Source organism: Pteronotus mesoamericanus, unplaced genomic scaffold (assembly GCF_021234165.1).
Source record: "Pteronotus mesoamericanus isolate MK-2021 breed Mesoamerican mustached bat unplaced genomic scaffold, CSHL_Meso_final contig_116, whole genome shotgun sequence".
NCBI lineage: Eukaryota > Metazoa > Chordata > Mammalia > Chiroptera > Mormoopidae > Pteronotus > Pteronotus mesoamericanus.
In genome coordinates this window covers 13,538,971-13,557,757 of record NW_026555027.1, presented here as the reverse complement: position 1 = coordinate 13,557,757, position 18,787 = coordinate 13,538,971, and the positions used below count along the sequence as shown (strand labels likewise).

General features: G+C 41.2%; 1 protein-coding gene across 1 annotated transcript in view; it reads left to right on the top strand.

Moving 5' to 3' along the window:
• The first annotated feature begins 339 nt into the window (after window positions 1-339).
• Window positions 340-18,787, top strand: part of JAM2 (junctional adhesion molecule 2) — a 53,014-nt gene continuing 34,566 nt past the window's right edge. The window contains exon 1 of the mRNA XM_054579576.1: window positions 340-652. Coding sequence (XP_054435551.1) covers window positions 586-652 — 67 coding nt within the window. The 5' untranslated portion in view covers window positions 340-585. The remainder of the gene's footprint in view (window positions 653-18,787) is intronic.

Here is an 18,787-nt window from a genome sequence, read left to right as displayed (position 1 = left end):
CTTCGCTCCACGCCAGAGAATTTCCAAAAAATCTGTACCTCTAGGCTGCAAACCCAAAAAGTTCTGGGCCAAGGAGGGCAAGAGAGGAGTTGTAGCGAAGCCGGTGCGCCCCACCCCGCCCCCAGGGCCCGTGGCTCCCGCCCTCGGGACAGCTGGCAGCCCCGCGCAGGACCAGACACAAAGCCGATCAATCCCCGCGGCGCGGGGGTGGGGGACGACCCACCAGGGCTTCCCTTCCACTCCTCGCCTCCTCCTGCCCCTCGGTAGGACCCAGCCGACACCTCGTCCGGCTTCCACGGCCCGCCCCCTCTGACCGCCCTCCCCACCCCCCCACCAAGAAAGAAAGGCCCAGAGCCCCCATCCCGGGGCTAGGGAAGACCAGCCAGCGGAGAAAGCGCCCCAGGCAGGGAGAAACTGACAACGTCCCTGGGTCTGTCCCTCCCCTGCCACTGCTCCATTATCTATCCTCCACCACCAGCCCCCGTCCCAGGAGTTGGGGGGGAAGGGGGGCCCTCTCGGCCTCCTGCGCTCCCTCCGGCCGCCTGGACCTCAGCCTCCGCGGAGCGGCCACCTCGGACCGGGAAGATGGCGAGAAGGAGCGGCCCCCGCCTGCTCCTGCTGCTGCTGCGCTACCTCGTTGTCGCCCTAGGCTGTAAGTTGCTCGGGTACCTCCACTCTCCCGCCCGCTCTTGCCGGGACCAAGTCCCCCAACCCCCCAGCGCCGGACGCGGCGCTCGCGCTGGGCGGTCTGCGGCTCAGGGTGGAGGGTCCGCCGCAGGGCAGCGGGCTGGGCGCCCCGCGGGCGGGGAAGCGGCGGTGTGGGGGCGCGCGCGGGGTCCCGAAGGCTTCCGTTTAGGGTCGGTAGCATCTGATTTGGTCAGTTCTAGTTAGGGAACAGTAGGTGTCCACACCAGTAGGTTCCTATCGTTTTGGAAAAGTTGGGTTAAGTTTCCAAAGACACAGGCGACGTGATCTGAAGGCAAATCTCACTAACTACTTAAAGATGCTAAGATCCCAAGATGGCATCACTTGGAGGCAGGCGCCGGCCACACAAAGTGCGGGAGGAGGGGGCAGTGTTACAATTCCCGGAGCTTCTGCGGGCCCCCGGCGTGCACGCCGGGAGTGAGCCGTGCGCTTGTGGGGCTGGGGTGCGGGAAATTCGGCTGCTGAGCCAGAATCGCTTGTATCCTCTCCACGTGCACATCTCCGTTAGTTCAGGTCTGGTCGGGGGACCCTCGCCCAGCTGCCTTGCCCTCAAGGGGACGCCCAAGCGGACGATTGTTAGAAAGATGCAGATGCTGAATGACTGAGTAGCGGGTAGAAGGCAGGAACGTGTCCCAAAGCCACTTTCACAGGATGATTCTAAACAGGATTTTCAAGGATTCGGGGCTTCTTAGATTTAAAATCCTGGGACCGCTTCTTGTTTAGGAAGTTACAGTGGATCTTAAGCACTTAGGCAATGAAGTTCTTTTTCTTTTGTTTTTACTTTTGGTCGTCTTTCTTTCTTTTTTCTCTCCTTTATTTCTTTTTCTTTTTCTTTTTCTTTTTCTTTTTTTTTTAAATAGAGTGAGTTGTTGTTATTCAAGTTCTGGCAATTTAACAGTTAAAATAACCTGCCCGATTTGCGCCTAACACCGTAATACAATGACTTTTTCTCGCGCTCTCGATGATGCCGCAGTGAGTGTTGCTCAGCTCAACGTGGTGCGAGCTTCGTCCCTTAGGGAGGGAGGAAGGTGCAGGTTGTCTCAGTGGGGGGCACATGCGGACCTATATAGTAGAAAATCAAACCGGGAAGGCAAGGCTTCACAATCAAACCGTTATACAGTTTTGAAATATCAATTGATGGCACGTTGAGCACACAGAGAAACAAAATGCGCGAATGCTGAAAGGCAACAAAGAGGCGGGCTGGAGGAAATGTAACAAAACTGCCGAGAAAGTTTATGTGTCTGTTGACCATCCCACATGTTAGAGAAAAAAGATTGTGACTTGAGTGTAGAATTGTCACTAGTTAAAAACAGGGAAAAGCATTTTACTCTGCTCTTCGTATTCAGTAATTGGAATAGAAACAATATACCCTAAGTTCGAAATGTAGCCAAGAAACAACCGGCACTGGCTCGGAGGGATGGGCAGAATAGCTTCTTCCTCTGGCTTTGGGTAAATCTAACACTTGGGCTCTTCTAACTCTGACTCTTATAGGGAATTAATGTGAAATGTGTGGGGATCTTTTTTATATTGTTCCTTGGATGCCAAAAGGTCTAGCATTGCAAGAATGTTTTTTCCTTTGTCTTTTTTTAAATAAACATTTTTATTTAATAACAGTTTAGGTTTAAAGAAAAATTGCTAAGGTAGTAGTGAGAATTCATATTATACGACACCCACTTTTTCTTATTATTAACACTTTTATGATATACTTGTTACAATTAGTGAACCAATATTACTATATTATTACTGAAGTCCTCGCCTTACTCAGATTTCTTATTGTCTTACCTCATGTCTTTTTTGTTGTTGTTCCAGGACTTCATCCAGGACACCCGCTACATTTGATAGTCATGTTTCCTTAGTCTCCTCTTAGCGCTGCCAGTTCCTCAGACTTCCTTTGTTTTCTTGTACCTTGACAGATGGGAGGTGTACTAGTGAATTATTTTGTAGAATGTCTCTCAATTAGTGTTTCTCTGGTATTTTTTAAAAAATAACGAGACTTTAGTTAATAGAGTTTTTGGAGGACGATCACAGAGTTATAGCGGCATCTTCATTACATCATCTTAAGAGGACATACTATGAACATGACTTGTCATTGTTATTGTTACCCCTCATCACCTGGTAGAGGTCATACATGTCAGGCCTCTCCCACAGGGTATCCCTTTTCCCTCTTTCCGTGCTGTATTTTTTCGAAAGGAAAGTCATTATGTACAAGTCACACTTAAGGAAGATGAGTTATGCTCCACGTCTTTGAAGATGGAGTATCTCAATAAATTATTTGGAATTCTTCTGCTTGAGAGATGTGCCTATTCCCCCCCCCATTTATTTATCTATTCATTTCATTTTATGTCCATATGCATTCATGAATATTTATTTTATACTTTGGATTATAGTCCAATACAATTTTATTAATTTTAATGCTCAGATTATTTTAGCTTTGGCTATTGGGAGTTTTTTCCATTGGTGTCTATGTCCCTTTGACGTAGCCCCATCTCTCTCTCTCTCTCTCTCTCTCTCTCTCTCTCTCTCTCTCACACACACACACACACACACACACACACACACACACATTCACTCTTGTTTTCAGCATGTCTTTACTTTCTGGGACCATAAAATGCTCCAGGCTGATCTTGTATATTTCCTGCTGCAGTCCTAGAATCAGCCATATCTCCAAAGAACCCTGGTTCTAATACTATCCCCCAATAGTATTAGAAACCAAAATCTGGGCAGTAGGTATGCTCATTGCTATTAGACTGTTGTTGAAAACCAAGGCTGTTTTTCAGGGCTAAGTTTCACTGTATAGTCCTATTTGTGATCTATCCACTCAGGTTTTATGTCCATATCCAAAGTCAGTGTAATGAAGACATATGTATGTATCAGACATTGTTCTAAGGACTTTCTTGTCTATTCTCATTTTAAGATCTCTACATATGCATGAGAAAGAATGTATTTTCAACTTATAGAGGGAAGCCAAGTTACTTGTCTTAACTCACTTAGGCAGGAAAGAGATGGAACTGGGTTTAAAGATTGAGAATTTTTCATGGACAGCTGGACTTCTTATCTTTCTATTTGAGTGCTTAACCCTTTGGTTATCTCTATTCAAGGAAAGAATGAAGTAGATTTAGTAGAATTAGTGGCTTTCTTATGCTCTAATTATATTCACCCAAATATAGCTATACCACTCTTTTGTCTCAATAATACCATGTATATTATCATACTGATTCCATTTTTCCTTTTATTTCTGTTTGCCTTCCTTCATAATCTGGAAGATTTTTATTTAATAGTCTGCTATTATTTAAACTTATGCTTTCCGTATACTTGTTGCTGTATGGACATTTATTTGTATGTTTTGTTGAATTATGTTCTTATTTCTCACCAAGTGGAAGCTCTTTAAGAGAGAGAATTTCTTGATATTTGCTAACCACTGGAGGTCCAATGCTGAGCAAAGTGCCTGGTTAATAGTAGGGTATAAATATATGCCTGTTGATTTGGTAGGAAGGGGGTGAAGTGGCGTGGATGGAAGAAATTGGAGGAAATTGATGATTGTATTCTAAATCATGAAGCCCTAAGTAGGCAGGGTGTCAGTTTTCTCTGAGGTGACATTTAAGCTTGATACCTCAGAAAACAAAAGAAGTGAAGTATAAAGGGCAGGGGAAGAGATTGTCATGCATTCTGGGATCTTTCAAAAAAGCCAGTCAGTTGAATGTGAATGAGACCGGTCGGCTGCTCTGGAACCCAAACCAGGCAACTGGGAAAGGATTTTCTGCCCCCTGTTAACATTGTTTAAAACAAAGCTTCATAATACATTTGCTGAAGAGAGCTGGTCTTATTAGCTGACGAACATAAAGGTCAGAGTGGGCTGGCTGGTAGACCACTACCCATTTCAAAGCTGTGACAAGAATATTAAAAAGAAGTCAAGCCCTCACTGGAGTGGCTCAGTTTGTTGGGCATCATCCCACAAAGTGAAAGGTCACTGGTTCGATCCCTGGTCAGGGCCCATGCTTGGATTGTGGGCCTTACTGGGGACGCGTGCAAAGGGCAACCAATTGATGTTTTTCTTGCACATCTATGTTTCTCTCCCTCTCTTTCTCCCTCCCTTCCCCTCTCTCTAAAAATAAATAAAAATCTTTAAATATTTTTTCTTTAAAAAAAAGTGAAAACAAAAACATCAGCATAAAGAGAACCATGATAAACCTATGGCTGAGATGACTCATTATCCCTCCACATAAGCAGTTTACAGAGAGAGGAGCCCATGTGAATTTACATACGCTTGCTGTATACATGGTGTCCATTGCACTGGCTTTCTCCTGCGGGCCTTTGGGCAGAGAAAATGTTTTGTACTGTAAACACAAGGTCTGCTTCTGTTGTTGGCAAGCAGCCTTACTTTGTTGAAGTCAGACCAGCACAAAACGGTAAAGGCCATTATTTAAAATATCAATTATCCCTGGCTGGTGTGGCTCAGTGGACTGAGGCCGGCCTGAGAACTAAAGGGTTGCCAGTTCGATTCCCAATCAGGACACATGTCTGGGTTGCAGGCCAGGTCCCTGGTAGGGGGTGTAGGAGAGGCAACCACACATTGATGTTTCTCTCCCTCTCTTCATCCCTTCCCCTCTCACTAAAAATAAATAAATAAAATCTTTAAAAAATATGTCAATTCTTTTCATCTCATAGCAGTATTAGTGGTAGTAACACAGAGTCAATATTTCGGTGCGGTTGTACTGCCAGATCGATGTTTTGAGGAAAATGAGGGTGAGGGTGTAAAGGAGGAGTCAGAATTGAGGTCAAGCTCTTTCTTTGGCAAAAGCAGAAAAAGCAAACATTAAACAACTTAAAACCAGGCAATGTTTTCTTGGAAGGTGTTACTGTTAACGAGGCAAGAACTCAGAAAAACAACCCAGCTATATTAGTTTCTTCTTGCTATAGTAACAAACCACCGCACCTTTGATACAACACAGATTTATTATCTTAGAGTTCTACAGGTTGGAAGTCTAAAACAGGTGTCATTTGGGCTAAAATCAAGGTATGGGAAGGGCAGTGTTCTTTCTGGAGACTCTAGACAAACTCTTCTCGTGCCTTTTCCAGCTTCTAGAGGCCACCCATTCATGGCCCCATTCCCCTAGATTCAAGGCCAGCAATGCCAGGCCGCCATACCTCTGATTCTCTCTCTTCTGCCTCCCTCTTCCACTTAGAAGGACCCTTGGTAATTACATCAGACCCACCCAAGTAATCCTGGATAGCCTATTCATCTCAGGTCAGCTGGTGAGCAGCTTTAATTCTATCTACAACCTTAATTTCTACTTACTATGTTAGGTAACATACTTACAGGTTCCTGTGAAGAAGATGTGCACATCTTTGAGGGATCATTATTCTGCCTATCACACCAACCCGAATTAGAATAGGCACAGCAACAGCATGATCAATATTGTGGCCAGAAATTCTCTAGATCCTATGAAACAACCATAACTTTTAAATTATAATTCATGAGATCATATATATCTGCATTTTTTATGAGTTGTATTTCAGATTGCATAGTCCAGTGGTAAAGAACATGTCCTCGGATGCTGAATTCTGTGCTCACTTTCTTTTATTTTTCTAAATTTTTAAAAATTTGTGATTTTAGAGAGAAGGGAAGGGAGGGAGAAAGAGAGAAAGAGAAATATCAATGCCGGAGAGAAACATCAATCGGTAGCCTTCTGTACATTCCCCAACCAGGGACTGAACCTGCAACCCAGGCATGTACCCCAAGTGGGAATCGAACTGGCGAACTTTCGGTTTGCAGTATGACACCCAACCAACCGAGCCACACCTGCCAGGGCTGTACTTACTTTCTAGCTGTGTGACCTATACAAGTTATTTGTCATGGGTGTGTCAGTTTACCCATGTGTAATGGTGGTAATCCCAGTCCTTTTTTTTTTTTACCAACTCTAACTCATCCCCTTCCCATCTGGTCAACAGGTACGTATTTACACTTACTACTAACCAAATACTTTGCTCACAGTGGTTAGCAAACATCAAGAAATTTCTCTTGTCATGGTGATTGGAAGAATTAAATGTGTGTGCATGTATAGCACACTTAGAAAACTGGTATCAATATTGTTAAAGCTTGGGGGCATTGTAATTAAATAGTCAAGTTATCACATGAAATGGATTTCATACATTTATGGGAGTCATAGCCAAAGACAAACCATGGGGTTGTTTCATAAGTATTATACTAGTTTAAGTTACTTGTTTTATTTACTTTTATTATTTTAAGAATCTATGTTACCATTTTTTTCAAGTTTTATTACTGAATATACCACCTACATTGATAGCTACATCTACCTGTAAGAAGAATATGCCAGCCCGGTAAGGAGGGAGGAGGAGCTGGTTCAGCCGGGGGGCACTAGTGCACGGCTGATAGGGGCCTGAGCCAGCAGGAAGGGCGTGAGGGAAGCCAAGGCCCTCCCTGCCAGGTGCGGAGGACAGGGGCGGGCAAGAGGCAGCAGCCCTGTGGTGGAGGACCTATGAGACACATTTAAGATTTTGCATTTATCTTAAAGGCAAGGAGAAGCCATTGAAGGCTTTTAAACGCTGAGTGTCAGTCAGATTTGCAGTTCAAAAAGAGGACACAGTGGCCGGAGGATGGAGGAGGAAATAGGTTGGGGTGGGGAGGCAACTGAAGTGGAGAGACCGGGTATGTGCGATTGGAGTGATCCAGCAATTCATACTTCTTTTTTATAGTTTATTGAAATATATATACACATATACATACATATATAGACACATATATAATTAAACACATACCCACAGATAATTACTATACAAGGGGGAACCCCCCATAAAAGTCTGCAATTATCTTCTGGAGGGCAGGCCCCTTGCAGTACAGTCTTCTTCCACTAGTTGAGTGTTCTAGAAACCCATCTGTATCAGCGAACCAGCTGGCGGTGTTGTGAGAGGCTGCGTTCAGCTTCAGTGAAAATTTTTTTGAAGACTCTTTCAACACATTTGCCCATTTCATGATGGGTGATTTACGAGTGCGCCTGCCCACACCACCTGAGCGTTCAGCAGTTTTTGGACAAAAAACCAGCATGACCCCTGTGCCCCACCCTCCTTATTTAATCGCTCTCACCCCAAGCAACTTTTTTTTTTTGTTTCCCCAGATGAAAAAAAAAGTCCTCAAAGGGAAATGTTTTGCCAATGTGGAAGAGGTGAAACAAAACAAAACAAAAAAACACAGAAGCATCAAAATCAACAAGTTCAAAAACTGTTTTGAGCAGTGAAAAAAATGTCTTGATAGGTATATTGCATCAAATGGAGAGTACTGTGAAGGTGACCGAAGATTAAACATGTAAGAATAAATACACAATTTTTTATTAATGAATTCCTGGTTTTTTGGGGTCTCCCCTCTTATATTTGAAATGTACTTAAATATAATCAGTGATTTGAGGGATATTGCTCTGGATTTTGAGAATTTTTAAATTGTGTCTGCTATGTTTCTGACTTTCTGTTCAAGTCCCAACATATAAACTTGACACTGTAGCTCTTTTGGTTACTATTTATCCTCATTCAATTTTATTGTCTTTCCCACTCCTGGGTGTGTCTTCCTTCAGTATTAAGTGTTTCCCAGTGTTGATAGGCACCCTTTGGCGGGTTATTTGATTTGCTTTGATGCTTTGATGGAGAGAAGAGTGGCTGTCTGTGGTACTAAGTGTGTGAATGCATGAGGGAGAGGAGAGAGAGGTGGAGGAGAGAGAAAGGGAGAGAGGAGAGAATGAGAGAATGTGTGTGCTCAAATGAATTCCTGCTGACAGGACCACAAAACCCTAACCTCAGCATCTTCAAGCTTCAGGCCAGTGAGCACGTCAGAAATGTCCAGTATGAGGTGTTCTTACATTTTATATACAGAGAACTAGGCAGGACCGAGTCCTATAAATGTTTCAAGAACTGCGTGCTGAGCTGCCCACCGCTGTGGCCCAAGAAGTCGGGAGCGGTTTAGCCTCGCGAGCTTGACAGGCAGGAGCTGTAGTTCTTAACTCCGGAGCCTTGCCTTTCTCTCCCTCTTTCTTAAGTCATTGGCATCAAGTTTCTATTTGTTTTGTTGGATTTTGTTTTGTTGGAGTTTTCAGAATTTCTCACAGGGATAGTTTGGGACGGATTGTCTTTACATTGGTGAGGAGAAGAGCCTAGGGGCCTTCCCCTCTGTGGGAGGCCCTGCCAGTTTCGTCCCTCTCATTTTGTCACAACAGTCACCTGCTGTTTTTAATTTTAGCTTTGCTCACGCCGTAAAAACTTAGTAACTAATCTATTATGGACATAACCAAAGACAAAAATAGATGATTGGTACATGCCTTCACTTACATGTTTAGAAATAATATACATATATAGTAAATTCGAAAACTGTGTCTCTCCTTGCCAGCCTTCCGACTTCTCCACTCCTCACAAGTAACCACTCTTAAATTTCTTGCATATAGTTCCAGAAAAATTGGGAAGAAAATATGATTACAGCACTTATGATATAGTTTCTTTAAAAATTGAAATCAAAATTTACTCTGCTTACTGCTCTGCACCTTTCAACATGTCAAATCGTATTATATATAGTATCCTTCGCCTCCCTCCAAACATTCATTTTTACCAGGACTTAAACAGCAGCCCAAGGCTAGATCTCACAAACGGGACTCATGATAACGTCCTGCAGAGGCCTTTAAAACCCTAGGCCAAAATGCAGTAGGGCCCACCTTCTAGTTAAAATGACCCAAAGTAAGTAGCGAAACAAAGGGATAGAACAAAACAGAGGGAAATACACTCCCCAGCCGGTGACCAAATATGGAAAGGGAGACGTTCCTATCCGGACCCAGTGAACTAGGCCCAAGAGGAGAAGGACCAACACCCAGGGGCGACAGAGACACCAGCAGCAGCTAGGACTGACAGACAAGTGCAACTCGGGGCTATTTTTAAAGGGAGACCAAAGAAGTAATGGCCACAAATAAAAAGGGAACATGTTGAGCTGCTGGGAATGTGCTAAATTTGAAAATGGAGAGTGGTGCTAATGTTCAAAAAAATGTTTTAGAAACCCTTCAAAGTAAAAAGGGATTCTGATCAGTGGAACTGACACAATGGCATAAACAATAACTCAAGCGTAAATAAACACTAAGGTATTTAATCCAGTATTCATGAATTAATCTATTTTTTAATCCAGTCATTTAAACACAATCATTTAAATGGCAAGCCATATTTTAAAAAATGATAAAAATTCTATATAAGTTGATTGGACCCATGGAATCGTTATCCATTGGCTCCATATAATGAATGCTTTTTAATATAATGATTGGTCCCAGAACGAGTCGGGTTCTCTCGTGCTGTGTGGGTGTGTGTGTAGGGAAGTGAACATCTCTGCCATTTTACATCAGTATGTTTCTCCTTTCCAACCTCATCTTTTTCTGCCTTGTTTGTCACTGTTGCACCGTTCTTCATGTGGCCAAATGCAATTCCTCTCAGAAGGTCTAACTCCGATATTCCTTACCTCTTCTCAGAAGCCTTCTCAACTCATCCATCCTTCAAAGCCAAAGTCTGCTGCACTTTGGACTCCCAGTGCTCTTGGTACATTCCAGGTTCTCTTATGGCACTTTTCCCATGCACCTCTCTGCACTGCGAGTTTGTTGAAGGCAGAGACATCACACCTTTGTGTCTCTAGCAGCTAGTGTAGTGCCTGGCACAAAGGGATTCTTTATTGATTAAATGGAAGTAAGTAACTGGGAGTGTGATGTTTATTTATTTGTTTCTTTGCTTCATAAAATTACATAATTTTTTAGTAATAAAAATCTCAGGACACATATAAATTTAATAGTCTCTAGTGAATGCATAATTTAACTGCTTTTAGTATTCCCTCCTACCTGATTAACCGTGGGCTCCACGGAATCACAGGAAATACAGAGAGTGGTCTGCCTTTTAGAGATCTGGGAAATTTTGCTGATTGCCTGATGCTTTCTTGAGTTAGAAAACATTGATTAAAAACTCAGATGAATCCAACAGTACCTCCTCACAAGGTACCTGAGATATAGCACAAAATTGGATGTTGGAAAATTGTAAAAGTCCTCTCTGGAGCAGGAACTGCAGTCTTTCCCCATCTTTTTTGATACTCATTGATGTCACAGCAATCCATGTCCTGCAACAGGCAAAAGTTTGTAAAGAGAGATAAAAAGACAAGGCCTGAAAAAAGGATCTTTGTTTCCCAAACCAAAGATGGTGCACCTAGGCATTCCCATCCAATCATCATCATATCGTCTTGTGGGATGTTGCAAACTGTTCATTAGCCTGAAAAATAATCCTAGATCCAGGTGTCTCATCACCTCATTCTAAGGGTATCATCTCAGAATTCAGCATTAGACAAATGCCAAGAGTAGGTACCTTCTAAGAATCTCAGCTTTCTTGGGCTATTCCCCCAGAAAAGCTCTCTGAAGATGCTGGAATCTTCAGACATCACTGTCGGGAATACTAGTCGTCTAACTTATTTTGATTCCATATCCTATTTCTTTTGTAGACAGCACATGCCCCAACATAAATTTCTCGTTGTAAACTTTTTTTAATTTTTTCACTTTTATTATTGTATTTTATTGTTTATGCTATTACAGTTGTCCCAGTTTTTCCCCCTTTGCATCCCTCTACCCAGACCCCCACACTCCTTCAGACAACCTCCACACACTTGCCCATGGACATGCATATATGTTCTTTGGCTACTCCATTCCCTATGCTATACATTAATCACCATGAGTATTCTGTAACCACCCATTTATATTTCTTAATCCCTTCACCTTTGGCACCCATTTCCCTCATCCCCCCGTCCCCCAAGCTGGCAACCTTCAAAACATTCTCTGTACCTATGATTCTGTCTCTGTGCTGCTTGTTTATCTTGTTTTTTAAAATCAATTGTTGATAGATATGTTTTTATTGCTGTTTTGTTCATATTTTTCTTCTTCTTAAAGAAGACCCTTTAACATTTCATATATTACTGGTTTGGTGGTGATGAACTCCATTAGTTTTTTCTTGTCTGGGAAGCTTTTTATATGTCCTTCCATTCTAAATGATAGCTTTGCTGGGTAGAGTAATCTTGGTTGTAGGTCCTTGCTTTTCATCACTGAATATTTCTTGCCAATCCCTTCCAGCCTGCCAAGTTTCTTTTGAGAAATCAGCTGACAGTTTTCATGGGAACTCCCCTGTAAGTAACTAACTACTTTTCTCTTGATGCTTTTAAGTTTCTCTTGTTGTCTTTAACCATTGGCGTTTTAATTATGATGTGTCTTAGAGTGGCCTCTTTGCACCCATCTTGTTTGGGACTCTCTCTGCTTCCCAGGCTTGTATGTCTATTTCCTTTCCCATGTTTGGTAAGTTTTCTGTCATTATTTCTTCAAATAGGTTTCCAATTTCTTGCCCTTTCTCTTCTCCTTCAGGCACCCCATCATGCAAATGTTGGTATGCTTGAAGTTGTTCCAGAGGCTCCTTACACTATCCTCATATTTTTGGATTCTTTTTGGTTCTTGCTATTCTGATTGGTTACATTTCCCTATATACCAAATTGCTGAATTGATTGTTGGCTCTTCCACTCTATTGTTGATTCCCTGTAAATTATTATTTAGTTTAATTAGTGTATCCTTTGCTTCAGACTGGATCTTTTTTATGCTGTTGAGGCCCTCACTAAGTTTCTTGAGCATCCTTATAACCAGTGTTTTGAAATCTGCATCTAGTAGCTTTCTTGTCTCCATTTTGTTCAGTTCTTTGTCTGGAGTTTTGTTCTGTTCTTTCATTTGGGCTGTGTTTCTTTGTCTCCTCATTTTGGCAGGCTCCCTGTGTTTCTTTCTATGTGTTAGGTAGAGCTGCTTTGTCTCCCAGGATTGGTAGAGTGGCCTAATGTAGTAGGTGTCCTGTAGGGTCCAGTGGCACAGCCTCCCCTATTACCCAAACTGGGTACTCAAGGTGCACCCACCATGTGGGCTGTGTTAACCCTCCTGTTGTAGTTGAGCCTTGATTGTTGTCACATCCAAGGTCATCCCCAACTATGTTCTCTCCAGGGTCATACAGCATAAGCTACAAAGCAATCTGCAAAATGCTGCTCCTTGTGCTGGGCTTGGAGGTTCCCAGGTGAGGCCCTGCTGTGAACCAAGGCCAACCGCTGCCAGTGCGAGGCCTGGGGTAACTTAGTGAGAGGTACAGGGTTCACTGAGGCCAAATGCTGCTTATTTGAGAGAATTTATTAAAATCTGAAGCATGGGCCAAGACAAATCATTTGTATGGAAAAGCCCCTGGAAACAGCTTCAGTGGACCCAAGAGTTGTGTGGAGCAGCGCCTGGGGACATCACCAGAATGGGGCAAACAGTGTGAGCCAGGTTGATGGAGTCTCAGATAAGGCATCTGCCTGCCAGCTCTGTGTCTCTGTGGGGGGAAAATGGCCTCTGCTAGTACTTCTGTCTGGGAGAAAGCTCCCCGCCCCTCCGCCAGCTCTTGCTCTGTTGCTGGACAATTCATTTCTTCTCTGGGCCTTTCAATCCTTTGTCTCCCATGCTGGAGCTCAGAGGGAGGGAGTCCAAGTGAGTTGGTATGTGGGCCCTTTAAGAGGAACCTCCTGGGATTCCAGAATTTTCTGTCTTCCCACAGCCTCAAACCCAACTGGTTTTTTGCAGCCAGAAGTTATGTGGACTTATCTCCCTGGCACTGGAACCTTGGGCTGGCGAGGCTAGTGTGGGGCAGGGACCCCTTGCTCCTGAGATACCCTTCCTGATTTTTATCCACCACACATGGGTGTGGGACCTGCCTGGTCCTCATCTCCACCCCTCCTACGAGTCTCAGTGTGGTTTCTTCTTTAACTCTGTAGTTGGTTTCTACTTTAATTCTGTAGTTGTAGGACTTCCATTCAGTTCAATTTCTGACAGTTCTGAATGATGGTTGTTCCATAGTTTCGTTGTAATTTTGATGTTGTGTGAGAAGATGAACTATGCCACCATTTTGACTGGAAATGCTCTGGTTATAAATTATATACATTATTACTGTATCAATATAATACATTAATTATAAAAACATACATAAAATTAATATCAAACAAATGAAATTAGTGTCTAATAGATACGTCTTTAATTTGCATTGATACCTACTTAAATAGTAAAGAAAATTGTTTGTTATATAGGATTTGCTTTAAAATTCCTCGAAAGCAAAAAGAATAAGTGAAATAAAGGTAGCAGAATCATTTTAACTGTTGAGTTCACATAATAAATACAGTATATGGGGGTATTTTGTTATTGCTACTTTAGTAGATTTTGAAACTTTTTATAATAAAAAAACTATTTAAACCCATAAAAATAAAAAAAAAAGAAAAGAGTATGATAAGTATAGTGTAAAAATTCTAGTATTTCCTTCCTTTATCCCTCTGGGTTTTCTCCTACGCTCTACCTTGTAATCTGCTGACTGAAATAGACAATGAATAAGCCAAAATGAGCCTATTTTCTTAAACTCTACACTTTAGCCAGGATGATCAGCATTATAAACCCAAATTTTATTTGAACAGCCCCCTTTTTAATCTATTCAGTCTATTTCACCTTCATAGAAAAATAAAATACCTTAAAACAAACACATACCCCATCACTAACTCCTTGGGTTATACAGCGTATCCCATCAGTAAATCAGGATGTAGCGTAGAACTTTCAGTTCATATCATTTGAAAGGGACTTTAATATTTTACTTTCTAAAATGTCAAAGTACTCATTGAATAAATGCATATCATATTCAAGGACTGATGGCAAGAAAAGGTAAATGTAAAGGAGTGTTGATTAAATTCCTAAAAATTGTTTCTCTGTTTTTATTTAATGGAGACTAGTTCAATCAAGCCTTTTTGTTCAACCCTCTGGCTCTTATAAACAACAAAAGAAAATACTTGCAGGTTTCTTACAGGGTGAGAGTGTATCCAGCGTTGGGCATATCAACTTAAACCCATTTCAGAATTACTCATACTTTCAAAATTATTCATTTCATGTTCAAATCCATGTCATCAGTAACTTAATATCTAGTTTCAAATGAGTTTTTATATGATTTAATTTCCCATGGCTCCTTTAACCCTGAAGATACCAAAGCTGGACGGATTCACGGGACAAGACTGTGGTTGGTGGGGAAGAATGGAGGAATTAGCAGCGGTTCGCTGTCCATGAGAGGCAGCCGAGAGCCTCTGTCAGCCCTGCTCCCTAAGAGGGCGAGGATGTCTGAAGAAGTGTATTTCTCATTATTAGAAAATAAAAGGACAAATAATTTCGGAAGTGGGATACAAAAATACTTCCTTTATAGAGCAAAGTTATCTCTGATTTGAGTGTGTTGAATATAAATGTTTCTGTCCAGAGGACAATAGAGTCTCATCTTTTACCTGAAACAATAGCAAAGTTTTTCCCTGACTGGGTGACTCCGGCGTGCTCATACTGACTGGGATAATGGGGCAGAGTTGTCTTCATTTTTTAAGTGATTAATTTTATGAACTGTATTTCCTTTTTTTAAATTTTTTGACTGATTTTTAGAGAGAGAGAGAGAAAGGGCGGGGGAGAGAAACACTGACCTGTTGTTCCACCCGTGTATGCATTCATTAGTTGGTTCTTGGAGGTGCCCTGACTGGAATCAAACCTGCAACCTCCGTGTATCGATTGGGTTGATGCTCCAACCAACTGAGCTATCCAGCTAGGGCTAACCTATATTTCTAAGTATATTTATATGACAGCAGAACTTTAGGGTTGACTTTTACAGGAATTACATTCCTTAACTCTCATGTTAACATCCCTGTGCGGTACCTTGAACTGTTTTTATTACAGTTTCGTAAATGAGGAATAGAAGTTTAGAATGTTTGCAGGGACACGCAGAGGTTGGATTTGGAGAAGATAGTACTGCTCACTCCAATCATCTCTTTCCTCCATGGGAGACAAGGGAACTTGAAAAGTGTAAGTAAGGTAGGGCTGAGAAGATTTTAGGGCAGATGAAGGCATTTTCTGGTGTTCCCTTTGGCAGCATGAAGAAGCCCTAAGGAGAAGAGAGAGGGAGCCTCTGTGTTATTTATAGATTTAGAATCAGCATGCACTGCAGATGGCTTTTCTGTCGTAATATGAAAATAATTTGAACATTCTGTTTAGGCTGTGGACAACATTTTAATTATCTTAATGTGTTATTAAAATAACTCTTTGCCTTCCACATTCACAACGCGAATTGAGTCTGAAGCACTATTAACCTAAAGGGTAAGCTGTAAGCCTGTAATGAATAGTGCATAATCTGAAAATATTGTTTAAGTTAATGGAAAAAATACCCCAACATGAACACATCCAATTTGTGAGAGATTTATTATCAAACATAGTCACCCTAACAGCATCACAGATCATTTAAAAGGGAAAAAAGTCCCCATAATTTTCTGGCCTTTTTTCCAAAAGTTAATATTAAAAGAAAAACATCCATTTGTCTTAAGCAAAAATACAGATTGTTATATATCATGTTCTTTCTAGATTGTGCATACGTATTATTTTTAAATTGATATGTGTTATCTGACAGTGGGACGCAAGGATGTTTTATCTTGTAGCTAATTTCTTTGGTACCATTTTGTAATTTCTCTTGTCTTTTACTACTTCCCAACTTTAGTTTCCATGGGAACAGGATCCATCAGAAAGTATTTGGGACTCATTCAGAATGTTGAGTCAGGGATTCCTAATTAGGCTTCAGGCACTTAGAGCTGAGTTATTAAGAGTCTCTGTGTTATATCTTTGTGTTACATCTTTGAAGATGTCGAAAACTGAATTATGAGTTCATGGTAGCTTTGCATTTTCAAAGATTTGTACTGAAGATTTGGATCAGAGAGCTTTAAAATCATGTAAAAGTGCAGTAGAATGTGCTTGAACAAAATGAAGTATCTTTAGGCATGCTATTCTTGACAGATAAGGAGACTTAAGAGACCCCAGTTATCACAGTTAGACTCATCAACAGTGGTGAAATGTTTCTTAGCTGGAAATGTTATCCTTTGAAATACAGCGTATTGTGAGTAGGAAGAATTACATTAGGCTTCAATTTAGACCAGTGAATAATTAAGTCAAGAGAGGTAAGAGAAAATAACAAAATTGAAAAGCCTCCAAGTGGTACCCAAAAAAGCCTTGAAAAGATCCTGCGGCCTCTCCAGTACCTTCTTTGTAGTTTTGTTGTGTTGACATAAGAAACATCCAAATCTGCAGAGAATTTTTATGAGTTTATTTGAATCAAACTGACGACAATTGCAGCGAAGCAAAGTCTCAGTGGATTGAGAAAATGCTCCCTGAGAACGGCAGCGTTGCAGCTTATATTAAACATTAGAAACAAATGGGGAGACGCGGTTGGGGGCGGGGGCGGTACGTGAAATCCTTTGGTGGTAGATTAAAGGGATGGAATAAAGAAAAGCGAGGAGATCTCTGGGATTGGATAAAAAGTAAAAAAGGAGAGACACATAATTTCTTGTACATTGGTGGGTAATTAACATTTAAAGCCCATAGAGATGGTTTGTGGCCAACAAGATGACAATGAGGAGTTCCATGTTCTTCTGCTCTGGTGTGGTGGGACATTGGGCCCCGAGGGGTCTAGAAAAGGAGTTTATGGTGACATCTTACATGCAAAAAGATAATAAAGAGACTCACTTAAGGTAAAGAGTGACATTTGGCAAGGCAGCTGCAGGCCTAGGACATGACATGCTTTTCACTAGGAATTTGTATGTTCAGACCACCCTGTGTGGTTACTTTTGGTCTCTTGAGTTTTCAGGGCCTACCATACAGGCCTCCCCTGAGCTTCTCAGGATTTTTGTGGCCCCTTTCTCATCCATAGTTGTGGGAACAAGTACCGCCAGTGGACTATTATATAGACCATAGGTTTTACTCTTAAAAAAATTAACTTTATGCTCATGTTACATCAGCTGTGTAAGTGGTGAGCACTCCCAAGTTATAAACAAACCTTGCATGTATCTGTTCGCTGAGAGTGTTCAAGTAACTAAATAGGGGACTCCCACCAGGAGGGATGCTCCTGCCCCCGGGGGTGCTGTGGAGTTTGGGTGGACATATTTTATTGTCACAAGGAAGGTTGGGTTCTGTACATTTGCTGGGCGGGGACCAGTGCTGAGAATCCATGTGCCAGACGACGTTGCAAAATGAAGAATTGCCCTGTGCCCCTCATCCTTCATCTTCCCTGGCTTTCCCAAATCCCAATGTGTGTTCATATAAGTGAAAACTTTATAACTACCTCAGCCTATAACTTATATTATTTTACCTAGAAACACAATTTTGTTTTGCACAGCCTTAGTATATAGCTAAATATGCTAATTTCTATTCTAATATCTGCAGTAGCTCTGTTCTTTATCTTCCTGTACCATTTGGAATGGCTTCTGGGGTTTTTCTCTTAAATCTCTTTAACGTGATAAGTATAGACTAATATCTGACTTCTTCATTGTATCTTCTAATATACTCATGTATGAGCATTTATAAATTGAACTATATATTATTTCACTATAAATTACATTCCTTTATTTCTCTTTAATATTAAAGGAATATTATTTTTATTTTTCCAAATTTTATATCTATATGTACATATGCATACATATACATATAAAAATGTAAAGTGATACATTATCTATAAATTTTGTTTTAGGGTGGTGAAGAGGGCATCAAAATTTTATTAAAGAGGTTCCTGCTAGTGTTGCGATCCAGCCGATTAAAATAAAGGAATGCAAATTACATGTATTTCATCACTGCACTAAAATCTTTGGTTTGTAGCAGATGAAGACAGGAAATTTATTATATAGTCTAATTTTAGGGAATCAGTTTTCCCCTTTCTGAAGTTCATCTTTAGGTGATATGAGGAAAAAATTAAATGGTAGAAGAACGTTAAAATAAAATAGTGACTACAGAATCTGAAGAATAGCTGTGTGCACGTACACACTCCTTTCACTAAAATATGTTTGTCGTTTTTTTTCCTCTTATATGTAGTTAAGGTGAAGATAGTTTAGAGTAATGCAGCATCAAAATTACTTCTGGGTTTTTGTGCAAGAGGCCATAAACCTTTTATCAAAAAAAGTGTTAAAGTATAACTGAAAGTT